This window comes from Oncorhynchus mykiss, chromosome 10 (assembly GCF_013265735.2).
Source record: "Oncorhynchus mykiss isolate Arlee chromosome 10, USDA_OmykA_1.1, whole genome shotgun sequence".
In the NCBI taxonomy this organism is placed as follows: domain Eukaryota; kingdom Metazoa; phylum Chordata; class Actinopteri; order Salmoniformes; family Salmonidae; genus Oncorhynchus; species Oncorhynchus mykiss.
The window spans coordinates 84,164,035-84,179,905 of NC_048574.1; the positions used below are offsets into that span (position 1 = coordinate 84,164,035).

Below are 15,871 nucleotides of genomic sequence, written 5' to 3' on the forward strand. Positions count from 1 at the left end.
TATATTATATTCTACTATATTAGACTCTTCTACTATATTATATTCTACTATATTAGACTCTTCTACTATATTAGACTCTTCTACTATATTATATTCTACTATATTAGACTCTTCTACTATATTATATTCTACTATATTATATTCTACTATATTAGACTCTTCTACTATATTAGACTCTACTATATTAGACTCTTCTACTCTATTATATTCTACTATATTAGACTCTTCTACTATATTATATTCTACTGTATGTATTGTGTTCTACTCCTTACAGTACTAACTGTGTCGTCTTTCCTTAGTAAGAGACAGGAAGTAGAGGGGTGACTGACAGGGCGTGACACCAAACTGTCCGTCCTCCGTGTTAAAATGCTATACGCTCTTATGAAGTCCAACCTCTAATCATTCCATGGGAAAAACCAATAACACTCATCTAATCGTTTTACATGGGAAAAACCAATAACACTCATCTAATCGTTTTACATGGGAAAAACCAATAACACTCATCTAATCGTTTTATATTTTAACAATTAAATCATTAACTGATTCATTGTTTAAATATAAAAAAAATGTTAGATTTGTTAGTCATTTATTTAATTCGATAATTGAATCGTGAGTGCTGCAAGGCACCTGATTCGGGATGCGTTGGCCTGCGTTGACGTCAGACTGCCACTGGGTGGCACTGTTTCACCATGTAGAGCTCCCTGTGCTTCAGTTTCCAATGGACAATCTAGCAACGGACTCCTACTACAGAGTTAGATAGTGCTGCTCAGCTAGTTCAGACCAACAGACTCCTACTGTAGAGTTAGATAGTGCTGCTCAGCTAGTTCAGACCAACAGACTCCTACTGTAGAGTTAGATAGTGCTGCTCTGCTAGTTCAGACCAACAGACTCCTACTGTAGAGTTAGATAGTGCTGATCAGCTAGTTCAGACCAACAGACTCCTACTGTAGAGTTAGATAGTGCTGCTCAGTTAGTTCAGACCAACAGACTCCTACTGTAGAGTTAGATAGTGCTGCTCTGCTAGTTCAGACTCTTACTGTAGAGTTAGATAGTGCTGCTCAGCTAGTCCAGACCAACAGACTCCTACTGTAGAGTTAGATAGTGCTGCTCAGCTAGTTCAGACCAACAGACTCCTACTGTAGAGTTAGATAGTGCTGCTCAGCTAGTTCAGACCAACAGACTCCTACTGTAGAGTTAGATAGTGCTGCTCTGCTAGTTCAGACCAACAGACTCCTACTGTAGAGTTAGATAGTGCTGATCAGCTAGTTCAGACCAACAGACTCCTACTGTAGAGTTAGATAGTGCTGCTCAGCTAGTTCAGACCAACAGACTCCTACTGTAGAGTTAGATAGTGCTGCTCTGCTAGTTCAGACCAACAGACTCCTACTGTAGAGTTAGATAGTGCTGATCAGCTAGTTCAGACCAACAGACTCCTACTGCAGAGTTAGATAGTGCTGCTCTGCTAGTTCAGACTCCTACTGTAGAGTTAGATAGTGCTGCTCTGCTAGTTCAGACTCCTACTGTAGAGTTAGATTGTGCTGCTCTGCTAGTTCAGACTCCTACTGTAGAGTTAGATAGTGCTGCTCAGCTAGTCCAGACCAACAGACTCCTACTGTAGAGTTAGATAGTGCTGCTCAGCTAGTTCAGACCAACAGACTCCTACTGTAGAGTTAGATAGTGCTGCTCAGCTAGTTCAGACCAACAGACTCCTACTGTAGAGTTAGATAGTGCTGCTCAGCTAGTTCAGACCAACAGACTCCTACTGTAGAGTTAGATAGGGCTGCTCTGCTAGTTCAGACTCCTACTGTAGAGTTAGATAGTGCTGCTCAGCTAGTCCAGACCAACAGACTCCTACTGCAGAGTTAGATAGTGCTGCTCAGCTAGTTCAGACCAACAGACTCCTACTGTAGAGTTAGATAGTGCTGCTCAGCTAGTTCAGACCAACAGACTCCTACTGTAGAGTTAGATAGGGCTGCTCTGCTAGTTCAGACTCCTACTGTAGAGTTAGATAGTGCTGCTCAGCTAGTCCAGACCAACAGACTCCTACTGCAGAGTTAGATAGTGCTGCTCAGCTAGTTCAGACTCCTACTGTAGAGTTAGATAGTGCTGCTCAGCTAGTTCAGACCAACAGACTCCTACTACAGAGTTAGATAGTGCTGCTCAGCTAGTTCAGACCAACAGACTCCTACTGTAGAGTTAGATAGTGCTGCTCTGCTAGTTCAGACCAACAGACTCCTACTGTAGAGTTAGATAGTGCTGCTCTGCTAGTTCAGACTCCTACTGTAGAGTTAGATAGTGCTGCTCAGCTAGTCCAGACCAACAGACTCCTACTGTAGAGTTAGATAGTGCTGCTCAGCTAGTTCAGACCAACAGACTCCTACTGTAGAGTTAGATTGTGCTGCTCTGCTAGTTCAGACTCCTACTGTAGAGTTAGATAGTGCTGCTCAGCTAGTCCAGACCAACAGACTCCTACTGTAGAGTTAGATAGTGCTGCTCAGCTAGTTCAGACCAACAGACTCCTACTGTAGAGTTAGATAGTGCTGCTCTGCTAGTTCAGACCAACAGACTCCTACTGTAGAGTTAGATAGTGCTGCTCAGCTAGTTCAGACTCCTACTGTAGAGTTAGATAGCGCTGCTCAGCTAGTTCAGACCAACAGACTCCTACTGTAGAGTTAGATAGTGCTGCTCTGCTAGTTCAGACCAACAGACTCCTACTGTAGAGTTAGATAGTGCTGCTCTGCTAGTTCAGACCAACAGACTCCTACTGTAGAGTTAGATAGTGCTGCTCAGCTAGTTCAGACCAACAGGGAAGGTGTTATGTGACTCCTGCCCCCTGATGTTATGTCAGAAATTATCATGTCTGGACAACTAGTTGTTCAGAGATGACAGAACAAGAACAAATATCAGTCTGTTGTTTTTTACGTTGATATTGACCTTTAACCCATGTGGTGGATATGATATAACACCAAACACTATTTCACTTCTGCTATGCTTCTTTTGAAATGAAAAGGCAGCGAGGTGCCTCTGGGCTCCTGGTGAAATGTGCTCCTGGTCACAGGGGACAGCTGACTGTGTGGATGACCTACTGAAGGTTACGTTCTCTCTCTCTCTCTCTCTCTCTGTGTCTCCTATCAGCTCTGTGTTGTCCCGTAAACAGGAAGGAACCCTCCCTGCTCAGAGAGAGAGAGAGAGAGATACATCTTGGAGATGAGAGGAGGAGGAGGGGGGGGAGGGGGGCGTTCGAGCGGATCACTTTTGCTGGTCACTGCATTCCAAAGTGTGTTGCATTATGGGGGAAATGATTGTCAGACTTGCGGCTACATAACGACTGCATGAACTTTACCCCCAAAAAACGGTAAAAGAAACCGCCTTATGGAGCAGCAGGGAAGCAACACAAACATAGACACATGCTATGAGACACGATAACACACGCACTACACATACACTCGGATTTAGTACTGTACATATGTGGTAGTGGTGGATTAGGGGCCTGAGGGCACACAGTGTGTTGTGAAATCTGTGAATGTATTGTAATGTTTTTAACATTTTATAAACTGCCTTAATTTTTCTGGTACCTGCTACCTTGGCAGGAACTAATGGGGATCCATAATAACCCCCAGGAAGAGTAGCTGCTGCCTTGGCAGGAACTAATGGGGATCCATAATAAACCCCAGGGAAGAGTATCTGCTGCCTTGGCAGGAACTAATGGGGATCCATAATAAACCCCAGGAAGAATATCTGCTGCCTTGGCAGGAACTAATGGGGATCCATAATAAACCCCAGGAAGAATATCTGCTGCCTTGGCAGGAACTAATGGGGATCCATAATAAACCCCAGGAAGAATATCTGCTGCCTTGGCAGGAACTAATGGGGATCCATAATAAACCCCAGGGAAGAGTATCTGCTGCCTTGACAGGAACTAATGGGGATCCATAATAAACCCCAGGAAGAGTAGCTGCTGCCTTGGCAGGAACTAATGGGGATCCATAATAAACCCCAGGAAGAATATCTGCTGCCTTGGCAGGAACTAATGGGGATCCATAATAAACCCCAGGAAGAGTAGCTGCTGCCTTGGCAGGAACTAATGGGGATCCATAATAAACCCCAGGAAGAGTATCTGCTACCTTGGCAGGAACTAATGGGGATCCATAATAACCCCCAGGAAGAGTATCTGCTACCTTGGCAGGAACTAATGGGGATCCATAATAAACCCCAGGAAGAGTAGCTGCTGCCTTGGCAGGAACTAATGGGGATCCATAATAAACCCCAGGGAAGAGTATCTGCTGCCTTGGCAGGAACTAATGGGGATCCATAATAAACCCCAGGAAGAATATCTGCTGCCTTGGCAGGAACTAATGGGGATCCATAATAAACCCCAGGAAGAATATCTGCTGCCTTGGCAGGAACTAATGGGGATCCATAATAAACCCCAGGGAAGAGTATCTGCTGCCTTGGCAGGAACTAATGGGGATCCATAATAAACCCCCAGGAAGAGGAGCTGCTGCCTTGGCAGGAACTAATGGGGATCCATAATAAACCCCAGGAAGAGTAGCTGCTGCCTTGGTGCAGGAACTAATGGTGATCCATAATAAACCCCAGGAAGAGTAGCTGCTACCTTGGCAGGAACTAATGGGGATCCATAATAAACCCCAGAAAGAGTAGCTGCTGTCTTGACAGGAACTAATGGGGATCCATAATAAACCCCAGGAAGAGTATCTGCTGCCTTGGTAAGGGGGGATCCATAATAAACCCCAGGAAGAGTATCTGCTGCCTTGGCAGGAACTAATGGGGATCCATAATAAACCCCAGGAAGAGTATCTGCTGCCTTGGTGCAGGAACTAATGGGGATCCATAATAAACCCCAGGGAAGAGTATCTGCTGCCTTGGCAGGAACTAATGGGGATCCATAATAAACCCCAGGAAGAGTAGCTGCTGCCTTGGCAGGAACTAATGGGGATCCATAATAAACCCCAGGAAGAGTAGCTGCTGCCTTGACAGGAACTAATGGGGATCCATAATAAACCCCAGGGAAGAGTATCTGCTGCCTTGGTGCAGGAACTAATGGGGATCCATAATAAACCCCAGGGAAGAGTATCTGCTGCCTTGGCAGGAACTAATGGGGATCCATAATAAACCCCAGGAAGAGTAGCTGCTGCCTTGGCAGGAACTAATGGGGATCCATAATAAACCCTAGGGAAGAGTATCTGCTGCCTTGGCAGGAACTAATGGGGATCCATAATAAACCCCAGGGAAGAGTATCTGCTGCCTTGGCAGGAACTAATGGGGATCCATAATAAACCTCAGGAAGAGAAGCTGCTGCCTTGGCAGGAACTAGTGGGGATCCATAATAAACCCCAGGGAAGAATATCTGCTGCCTTGGCAGGAACTAATGGGGATCCATAAAAAACCCCAGGAAGAGTAGCTGCTGCCTTGGTGCAGGAACTAATGGGATCCATAATAAACCCCAGGAAGAGTATCTGCTGCCTTGGCAGGAACTAATGGGGATCCATAATAAACCCCAGGAAGAGTAGCTGCTGCCTTGGCAGGAACTAATGGGGATCCATAATAAACCCCAGGAAGAGTATCTGCTGCCATGGTGCAGGAACTAATTGGGGATCCATAATAAACCCCAGGAAGAGTAGCTGCTGCCTTGACAGGAACTAATGGGGATCCATAATAAACCCCAGGAAGAATATCTGCTGCCATGGTGCAGGAACTAATTGGGGATCCATAATAAACCCCAGGAAGAGTAGCTGCTGCCTTGGCAGGAACTAATGGGGATCCATAATAAACCCCAGGGAAGAGTAGCTGCTGCCTTGGCAGGAACTAATGGGGATCCATAATAAACCCCAGGAAGAGTATCTGCTGCCTTGGCAGGAACTAATGGGGATCCATAATAAACCCCAGGAAGAGTAGCTGCTGCCTTGGCAGGAACTAATGGGGATCCATAATAAACTCCAGGAAGAGTATCTGCTTCCTTGGCAGGAACTAATGGGGTTCCATAATAAACCCCAGGAAGAGTATCTGCTGCCTTGGCAGGAACTAATGGGGATCCATAATAAATACAAATGTGATTGACATCATGAAGTTTCTGCAGTTGCTCTTCGCCGACTGTATCCTGCCAGTCACCGCCTGCATTGTGGGAAGCTCTGTTGTCCACCAATCACAAGGGTGTTTTTGTTTGACTGAAGCGAACGTGACTGAAAAAGGAACCAATGTTGTGTGATTCATGTTTACTGTGGACAACTGAATGGATATTTCAGGCTCTATTTTTTAAATACAGTACCAGTCAAAAGTTTGTTCACACCTAATCATTCCAGGGTTTTTCTTTATTTGTACTATTTTCTACATTGTATAATAATAGTGAAGACATCAGAACTATGAAATAACACATATGGAATCATGTAGTAACCAAAAAAAAGTTAAACAAATCAAAATATATTTGGGATGAGTTGGACCGCAGAGTGAAGGAAAAGCAGCCAACAAGTCCTCAGCATATGCGTGAACTCCTTCAAGACAGTTGGAAAAGCATTCCAGGTGAAGCTGGTTGAGAGAATGCCAAGAGTGTGCAAAGCTGTCATCAAGGCAAAGGGTGGCTACTTTGAAGAATCTAAAATATATTTTGTGTTTGTGAGAGATCACGTACTACTCACATGTCAGCCTGACTCAGCCAGCATCTCAGCCTGACTCTAGACCAATCAGCATCTCAGCCTGACTCTAGACCAATCAGCATCTCAGCCTGACTCTAGACCAATCAGCAACTCAGCCTGACTCTAGACCAATCAGCATCTCAGCCTGACTCTAGACCAATCAGCATCTCAGCCTGACTCTAGACCAATCAGCAACTCAGCCTGACTAGACCAATCAGCATCTCAGCCTGACTCTAGACCAATCAGCATCTCAGCCTGACTCTAGACCAATCTGCATCTCAGCCTGACTCTAGACCAATCAGCAACTCAGCCTGACTCTAGACCAATCAGCATCTCAGTCTGACTCTAGACCAATCAGCATCTCAGCCTGACTCTAGACCAATCAGCATCTCAGCCTGACTCTAGACCAATCAGCATCTCAGCCTGACTCTAGACCATTCAGCAACTCAGCCTGACTCTAGAGCAATCAGCAACTCAGCCTGACTCTAGACCAATCAGCAACTTAGCCTGACTCTTACATAGTTAAGAATTGTCAACATTGTGTCTCTCCCTTTCCAGCCCTTAAGAATAGAATATAGAAGTGTAGTGTAGTCATGTAGCCGTGTAGTGTAGTCATGTAGTGTAGTCGTGTAGCCGTGTAGTGTAGCTGTTGGTTAACTATCTAACTAACTATTCATCAGTCTTATGTCTTGGGGGTAGAAGCTGTTCAGGGTCCCGTTGTTTCCACACTTGGTCCATCCATGTTCAGCTCTCTGAGTCTCTGGAATTGATCTGATAGATGCATTAAATTGGGCACGGCCTGACGTGTGTGTGTGTGTGTGTGTGTGTGTGTGTGTGTGCGTGTGCGTGTGTGTGCGTGTGTGCGTGTGTGTGTGTGTGTGTGTGTGTGTGTATGTGTGTGTGTGTCTCTCAGGGAGGATTATTTTTACATGTCAGTGGTCCAGAAGTGTGTGTGAGAATGACGTCCACACAGTTCTCATTCGCGTGACCCTGCTCTCCTCCAGTCAAACCACTGTCATGTGCCTCCACTGTATGTGTGTGTATGACTGTCTGTGTGTGGTTATGTATAAAGGTGTGTGTATTATTGTGTGTATTAATGTGTGTGTGTATTTTAGGTGTGTTTATTATTGTGTGTATTATTGTGTGTATTATTGTGTGTGTTATTGTGTGTATTATTGTGTGTGTTTTTTAGGTGTGTGTATTAATGTGTGTGTGTATTATTGTGTGTGTGTGTTAATGTGTGTGTGTATTAATGTGTGAGGACCATTAATGTGTGTATTATTGTGTGTATTATTGTGTGTATTAATGTGTGTATTATTGTGTGTGTATTATTGTGTGTATTATTGTGTGTGTATTAATGTGTGTGTATTATTGTGTGTGTATTAATGTGTGTGTATTATTGTGTGTATTATTGTGTGTATTAATGTGTGTATTAATGTGTGTGTGCATTAAGGTGTGTGTGTATTAATGTGTGTGTGTATTAATGTGTGTGTGTATTAATGTGTGTATTATTGTGTGTGTTAATGTGTGTATTAATGTGTGTGTGTATTATTGTGTGTATTAAGGTGTGTGTATTATTGTGTGTGTTATTGTTTGTATTAATGTGTGTATTAATGTGTGTATTATTGTGTGTATTATTGTGTGTATTATTGTGTGTATTATTGTGTGTATTATTGTGTGTATTAATGTGTGTATTATTGTGTGTATTAATGTGTGTGTGTGTTATTGTGTGTATTATTGTGTGTATTAATGTGTGTATTATTGTGTGTATTAATGTGTGTGTGTGTTATTGTGTGTATTATTGTGTGTATTAATGTGTGTATTATTGTGTGTATTAATGTGTGTGTGTGTTATTGTGTGTATTATTGTGTGTATTAATGTGTGTATTATTATAATAATAAATGCCATTTAACAGACGTTTTTATTCAAATTGACTTATAATTATAATGCATAGCATCAGCATACGTTTCTGGTATCCCAGCGGAAATGGAGCCCTCTGTCCTGGGTTCCAAGGACCATGTTCTACTAACTACAGAGGACCATGTTCTACTAACTACAGAGGACCATGTTCTACTAACTGAACTACAGAGGACCATGTTCTACTAACTGAACTACAGAGGACCATGTTCTACTAACTGAACTACAGAGGACCATGTTCTACTAACTGAACTACAGAGGACCATGTTCTACTAACTGAACTACAGAGGACCATGTTCTACTAACTACAGAGGACCATGCTCTACTAACTACAGAGGACCATGTTCTACTAACTGAACTACAGAGGACCATGTTCTACTAACTGAACTACAGAAGACCGTGGACCGTGTTCTACTAACTGAACTACAGAGGACCATGTTCTACTAACTGAACTACAGAGGACCATGTTCTACTAACTGAACTACAGAGGACCATGTTCTACTAACTGACCTACAGAGGACCATGTTCTACTAACTGAACTACAGAGGACCATGTTCTACTAACTACAGAGGATCATGTTCTACTAACTGACCTACAGAGGACCATGTTCTACTAACTGAACTACAGAGGACCATGTCCTACTAACTGACCTACAGAGGACCATGTTCTACTAACTGAACTACAGAGGACCATGTTCTACTAACTACAGAGGATCATGTTCTACTAACTGACCTACAGAGGACCATGTTCTACTAACTACAGAGGACCATGTTCTACTAACTGAACTACAGAGGACCGTGTTCTACTAACTGAACTACAGAGGACCATGTTCTACTAACTGAACTACAGAGGACCATGTTCTACTAACTGAACTACAGAGGACCATGTTCTACTAACTACAGAGGACCATGTTCTACTAACTGAACTACAGAGGACCATGTTCTACTAACTGAACGACAGAGGACCATGTTCTACTAACTTAACTACAGAGGACCGTGTTCTACTAACTGAACTACAGAGGACCATGTTCTACTAACTGAACTACAGAGGACCATGTTCTACTAACTGAACTACAGAGGATCATGTTCTACTAACTGACCTACAGAGGACCATGTTCTACTAACTGAACTACAGAGGACCATGTTCTACTAACTGACCTACAGAGGACCATGTTCTACTAACTGAACTACAGAGGATCATGTTCTACTGACTGAACTACAGAGGACCATGTTCTACTAACTGAACTACAGAGGATCATGTTCTACTAACTGAACTACAGAGGACCATGTTCTACTAACTGAACTACAGAGGACCATGTTCTACTAACTGAACTACAGAGGACCATGTTCTACTAACTGAACTACAGAGGACCATGTTCTACTAACTGAACTACAGAGGACCATGTTCTACTAACTGAACTACAGAGGACCATGTTCTACTAACTACAGAGGATCATGTTCTACTAACTGACCTATAGAGGACCATGTTCTACTAACTGAACTACAGAGGACCGTGGACCGTTTTCTACTAACTGAACTACAGAGGACCATGTTCTACTAACTGAACTACAGAGGACCATGTTCTACTAACTGAACTACAGAGGACCATGTTCTACTAACTGAACTACAGAGGACCATGTTCTACTAACTACAGAGGATCATGTTCTACTAACTGACCTATAGAGGACCATGTTCTACTAACTGAACTACAGAGGACCGTGGACCGTTTTCTACTAACTGAACTACAGAGGACCATGTTCTACTAACTGAACTACAGAGGACCATGTTCTACTAACTGAACTACAGAGGACCATGTTCTACTAACTGAACTACAGAGGACCATGTTCTACTAACTACAGAGGACCATGCTCTACTAACTACAGAGGACCATGTTCTACTAACTGAACTACAGAGGACCATGTTCTACTAACTGAACTACAGAAGACCGTGGACCGTGTTCTACTAACTGAACTACAGAGGACCATGTTCTACTAACTGACCTACAGAGGACCATGTTCTACTAACTGAACTACAGAGGACCATGTTCTACTAACTACAGAGGATCATGTTCTACTAACTGACCTACAGAGGACCATGTTCTACTAACTGAACTACAGAGGACCATGTTCTACTAACTGACCTACAGAGGACCATGTTCTACTAACTGAACTACAGAGGACCATGTTCTACTAACTACAGAGGATCATGTTCTACTAACTGACCTACAGAGGACCATGTTCTACTAACTACAGAGGACCATGTTCTACTAACTGAACTACAGAGGACCGTGTTCTACTAACTGAACTACAGAGGACCATGTTCTACTAACTGAACTACAGAGGACCATGTTCTACTAACTGAACTACAGAGGACCATGTTCTACTAACTACAGAGGACCATGTTCTACTAACTGAACTACAGAGGACCATGTTCTACTAACTGAACTACAGAGGACCATGTTCTACTAACTTAACTACAGAGGACCGTGTTCTACTAACTGAACTACAGAGGACCATGTTCTACTAACTGAACTACAGAGGACCATGTTCTACTAACTGAACTACAGAGGATCATGTTCTACTAACTGACCTACAGAGGACCATGTTCTACTAACTGAACTACAGAGGACCATGTTCTACTAACTGACCTACAGAGGACCATGTTCTACTAACTGAACTACAGAGGATCATGTTCTACTGACTGAACTACAGAGGACCATGTTCTACTAACTGAACTACAGAGGATCATGTTCTACTAACTGAACTACAGAGGACCATGTTCTACTAACTGACCTACAGAGGATCATGTTCTACTAACTGAACTACAGAGGACCATGTTCTACTAACTGAACTACAGAGGACCATGTTCTACTAACTGAACTACAGAGGACCATGTTCTACTAACTGAACTACAGAGGACCATGTTCTACTAACTGAACTACAGAGGACCATGTTCTACTAACTACAGAGGACCATGCTCTACTAACTACAGAGGACCATGTTCTACTAACTGAACTACAGAGGACCATGTTCTACTAACTGAACTACAGAGGATCATGTTCTACTAACTGAACTACAGAGGACCATGTTCTACTAACTGAACTACAGAGGACCATGTTCTACTAACTGAACTACAGAGGACCATGTTCTACTAACTGAACTACAGAGGACCATGTTCTACTATCTGAACTACAGAGGACCATGTTCTACTAACTGAACTACAGAGGACCATGTTCTACTAACTTAACTACAGAGGACCGTGTTCTACTAACTGAACTACAGAGGACCATGTTCTACTAACTGAACTACAGAGGACCATGTTCTACTATCTGAACTACAGAGGACCATGTTCTACTAACTGAACTACAGAGGACCATGTTCTACTGACTGAACTACAGAGGACCATGTTCTTCTAACTACAGAGGACCATGTTCTACTAACTGAGCTACAGAGAACCATGTTCTACTACCTGAACTACAGAGAACCGTGTATTGAAGTGTGGAGAGTTAACCTGTGTGTGTTTCTCTCTAGGCTGGTCGGTTTAGAGGTCTGACGAAGGGCTTCCCTCCTCTACCTCAGCGCTCCTCGGGAAGACGATCCTTCGGCCGCATTAGCCTGGCACGCTCGCTGGATGACCTGGAGGTAGGACACACACACACACACACACACATAAACACACACACACACACACACACACACACACACACACACACATACACACATAAACACACACACACACACAGGTGCAGGCATACATACACACCCATATGCCCTTAAATCCTAAAACAAAACACTTCTACCTAAAACTGACCCTCACACTTCTACCTAAACTGACCCTCACCAACCCTAAAACACTTCTACCTAAAACTGACCCTCACACTTCTACCTAAACTGACCCTCACCAACCCTAAAACACTTCTACCTAAAACTGACCCTCACACTTCTACCTAAACTGTCTCTCACCACCCCTAAAAACACTTCTACCTAAAACTGACCCTCACCACCCCTAAAACACTTCTACCTAAACTGACCCTCACCACCCCTAAAAACACTTCTACCTAAAACTGACCCTCACCAACCCTAAAACACTTCTACCTAAAACTGACCCTCACACTTCTACCTAAACTGTCTCTCACCACCCCTAAAAACACTTCTACCTAAAACTGACCCTCACCACCCCTAAAACACTTCTACCTAAAACAGACCCTCACCACTCCTAAAACACTTCTACCTAAGACGGACAAATCTGGGTTTAGCGGATGCCAGGATAACGCTTCCTGCTCGAATGCATAGTGCCGACTGTAAAGTTTGGTGGAGGAGAAACAATGGTCTCGGTCTCTTTTTCGTGGTTTGGGCCCATTAGTTCCAGTGAAGGGAAATCTTAACACTACAGCATAACAATGACATTCTAGATGATTCTGTGCTTCCAACTTTGTGGCAAAGGTTTGGGGAAGGCTCTTAACTGTTTCAGCATGACGAAGCGATGTCCGTACAGAAATGGTTTGTCGAGATCGGTGTGGAATCACTTGACTGGCCTGCACAGAGCCCTGACCTCAACCCAATCTAACACCTTTGGGAGGAATTGTAACCCCGATTGCGAGCCAGGATGCCTAATCGCCCAACATCAGTACCCGACCTCACTAATGATCTTGTGGCTGAATGGAAGCAAGTTCCCGCAGCAATGTTCCAACATCTAGTGGAAAGCCTTCCCAGAAGAGTGGAGGCTGTTATAGCAGCAAAGTTCCTACATCTAGTGGAAAGCCTTCCCAGAAGAGTGGAGGCTGTTATAGCAGCAAAGTTCCTACATCTAGTGGAAAGCCTTCCCAGAAGAGTGGAGGCTGTTATAGCAGCAATGTTCCTACATCTAGTGGAAAGCCTTCCCAGAAGAGTGGAGGCTGTTATAGCAGCAATGTTCCAACATCTAGTGGAAAGCCTTCCCAGAAGAGTGGAGGCTGTTATAGCATTAATGTTCCAACATCTAGTGGAAAGCCTTCCCAGAAGAGTGGAGGCTTTTATAGCAGCAATGTTCCAACATCTAGTGGAAAGTCTTCCCAGAAGAGTGGAGGCTGTTATAGCAGCAATGTTCCAACATCTAGTGGAAAGCCTTCCCAGAAGAGTGGAGGCTGTTATAGCAGCAACTCCATATTAATTCACATGATTTTAGAATGAGATGTTCGACGAGCAGGTGTCCACATACTTTTGGTCATGTAGTGTACACACACACACATACACACACACACACACACACACCCTTGTATGCATGCTGGATTACCCAGCATGCCGTGCTGCAGGGACTTCACTCTCTTCTTTCCTCTTTTTATCTTCTCTCTCTCTATTCTACCTTCTTTTCTTCCGGTCGCTGGGCCCCTGTTACATGATGTCCACAAACAGAGACAGCCTTGTTTAGGAGAGAGAGAGGGGGGGGGGGGGGGGGGAGAGGAGAGGGGGGGGGGGGGGGGGGAGAGGAGAGAGGAGAGGTGGAGAGGGAGATGTGGGAGAGGGGAGAGAGGAGGAGGGAGAGGAGGGGGAGAGGGAGAGGAGGGGGATGGAGAGGAGGAGGGAGAGGGGGAGAGGGAGATGTGGGAGAGGGGAGAGAGGGGGGAGAGGGAGATGTGGGAGAGGAGAGAGGGAGAGGGGGGAGAGGGAGATGTGGGAGAGGGGAGAGGTGGGAGGGGGGAGAGGACGGGGAGGTAGGGGAGAGGGGAGAGGGGGGGAGAGGTGGGAGGGGGGAGGTGGGGGAGGGGGAGGTAGGGGAGAGGGAGATGTGGGAGAGAGAGGAAGGGGGAAAGGAAAAGTAAAGTGAGAGCGAGAGGGATGAGGGGGAGGAAAAGGGGAGATTATTCTAATAGAAAAGGGGGAGAGGGAGGGGGCAGAGGGAGAGGAGGGAGGGGGATGGATGGATGGAGTTCCCTGGCTGGTATTTCTAATGAACACTGAGATGAGCAATAGGCTGACATTCCTCTCCGTAGAGAGACCACACACACACACACAATTATCATCCCAGTCATGCACACATAGACACACTCTAATTATCTGGCTCAATCCACACACACCCTCCTCTCAGCCTTCTTGTCAGTAATTGTTTCATCTCGTCACAGAGACAGTACTAACCAGCTAATATACCCAGCGTTGTTTGTGTGTGTGTGTGTGTGCGTGAGAAGCCAGGGACCTCAAGGCTTGTCATATGATCAATATGATTCTGTAGACCTGCCTTATTGTCTTGTGATCAATATGATTCTGTAGACCTGCCTTACTGTCTTGTGATCAATATGATTCTGTAGACCTGCCTTATTGTCTTATAGACCCGTCTGATGTCTTATGATCAATATGATTCTGTAGACCTGCCTGTTGTCTTATGATCAATATGATTCTGTAGACCTGCCTTATTGTCTTATGATCAATATGATTCTGTAGACCTGCCTGTTGTCTTATGATCAATATGATTCTGTAGACCTGCCTTATTGTCTTATAGACCCGTCTGATGTCTTATGATCAATATGATTCTGTAGACCTGCCTTATTGTCTTGTGATCAATATGATTCTGTAGACCCGCTTGATGTCTTATGATCAATATGATTCTGTAGACCTGCCTTATTGTCTTGTGATCAATATGATTCTGTAGACCCGCTTGATGTCTTATGATCAATATGATTCTGTTGACCTGCCTGTTGTCTTATGATCAATATGATTCTGTAGACCTGCCTTATTGTCTTGTGATCAATATGATTCTGTAGACCTGCCTGTTGTCTTATGATCAATATGATTCTGTAGACCTGCCTTATTGTCTTGTGATCAATATGATTCTGTAGACCTGCCTGTTGTCTTATGATCAATATGATTCTGTAGACCTGCCTTATTGTCTTGTGATCAATATGATTCTGTAGACCCGCCTGATGTCTTATAGACCCGCCTGGTGTCTTGTGATCAATATGATTCTGTAGACCTGCCTGTTGTCTTATGATCAATATGTTTCTGTAGACCTGCCTTATTGTCTTGTGATCAATATGATTCTGTAGACCTGCCTTATTGTCTTGTGATCAATATGATTCTGTAGACCTGCCTTATTGTCTTGTGATCAATATGATTCTGTAGACCTGCCTTATTGTCTTGTGATCAATATGATTCTGTAGACCTGCCTTATTGTCTTGTGATCAATATGATTCTGTAGACCTGCCTTATTGTCTTGTGATCAATATGATTCTGTAGACCTGCCTTATTGTCTTGTGATCAATATGATTCTGTAGACCTGCCTTATTGTCTTGTGATCAATATGATTCTGTAGACCTGCCTTATTGTCTTGTGATCA

At 43.9% G+C, this 15,871-nt stretch overlaps 1 protein-coding gene across 4 annotated transcripts in view; it reads left to right on the forward strand.

Annotated features, from left to right (window-relative positions):
• The window catches only part of LOC110515513 (regulator of G-protein signaling 12-like), a 152,151-nt gene that overhangs the window by 33,598 nt on the left and 102,682 nt on the right, over window positions 1–15,871 (forward strand). For all 4 annotated transcript variants that reach the window (XR_005034301.1, XM_036934299.1, XM_036934298.1 and 1 more), the window contains exon 8: window positions 12,097–12,207. Coding sequence is in view for 3 of the 4 variants with exons in the window: in XM_036934299.1 (XP_036790194.1) it covers window positions 12,097–12,207 (111 nt within the window). In the remaining variant the exon portion in view is untranslated. The remainder of the gene's footprint in view (window positions 1–12,096; window positions 12,208–15,871) is intronic.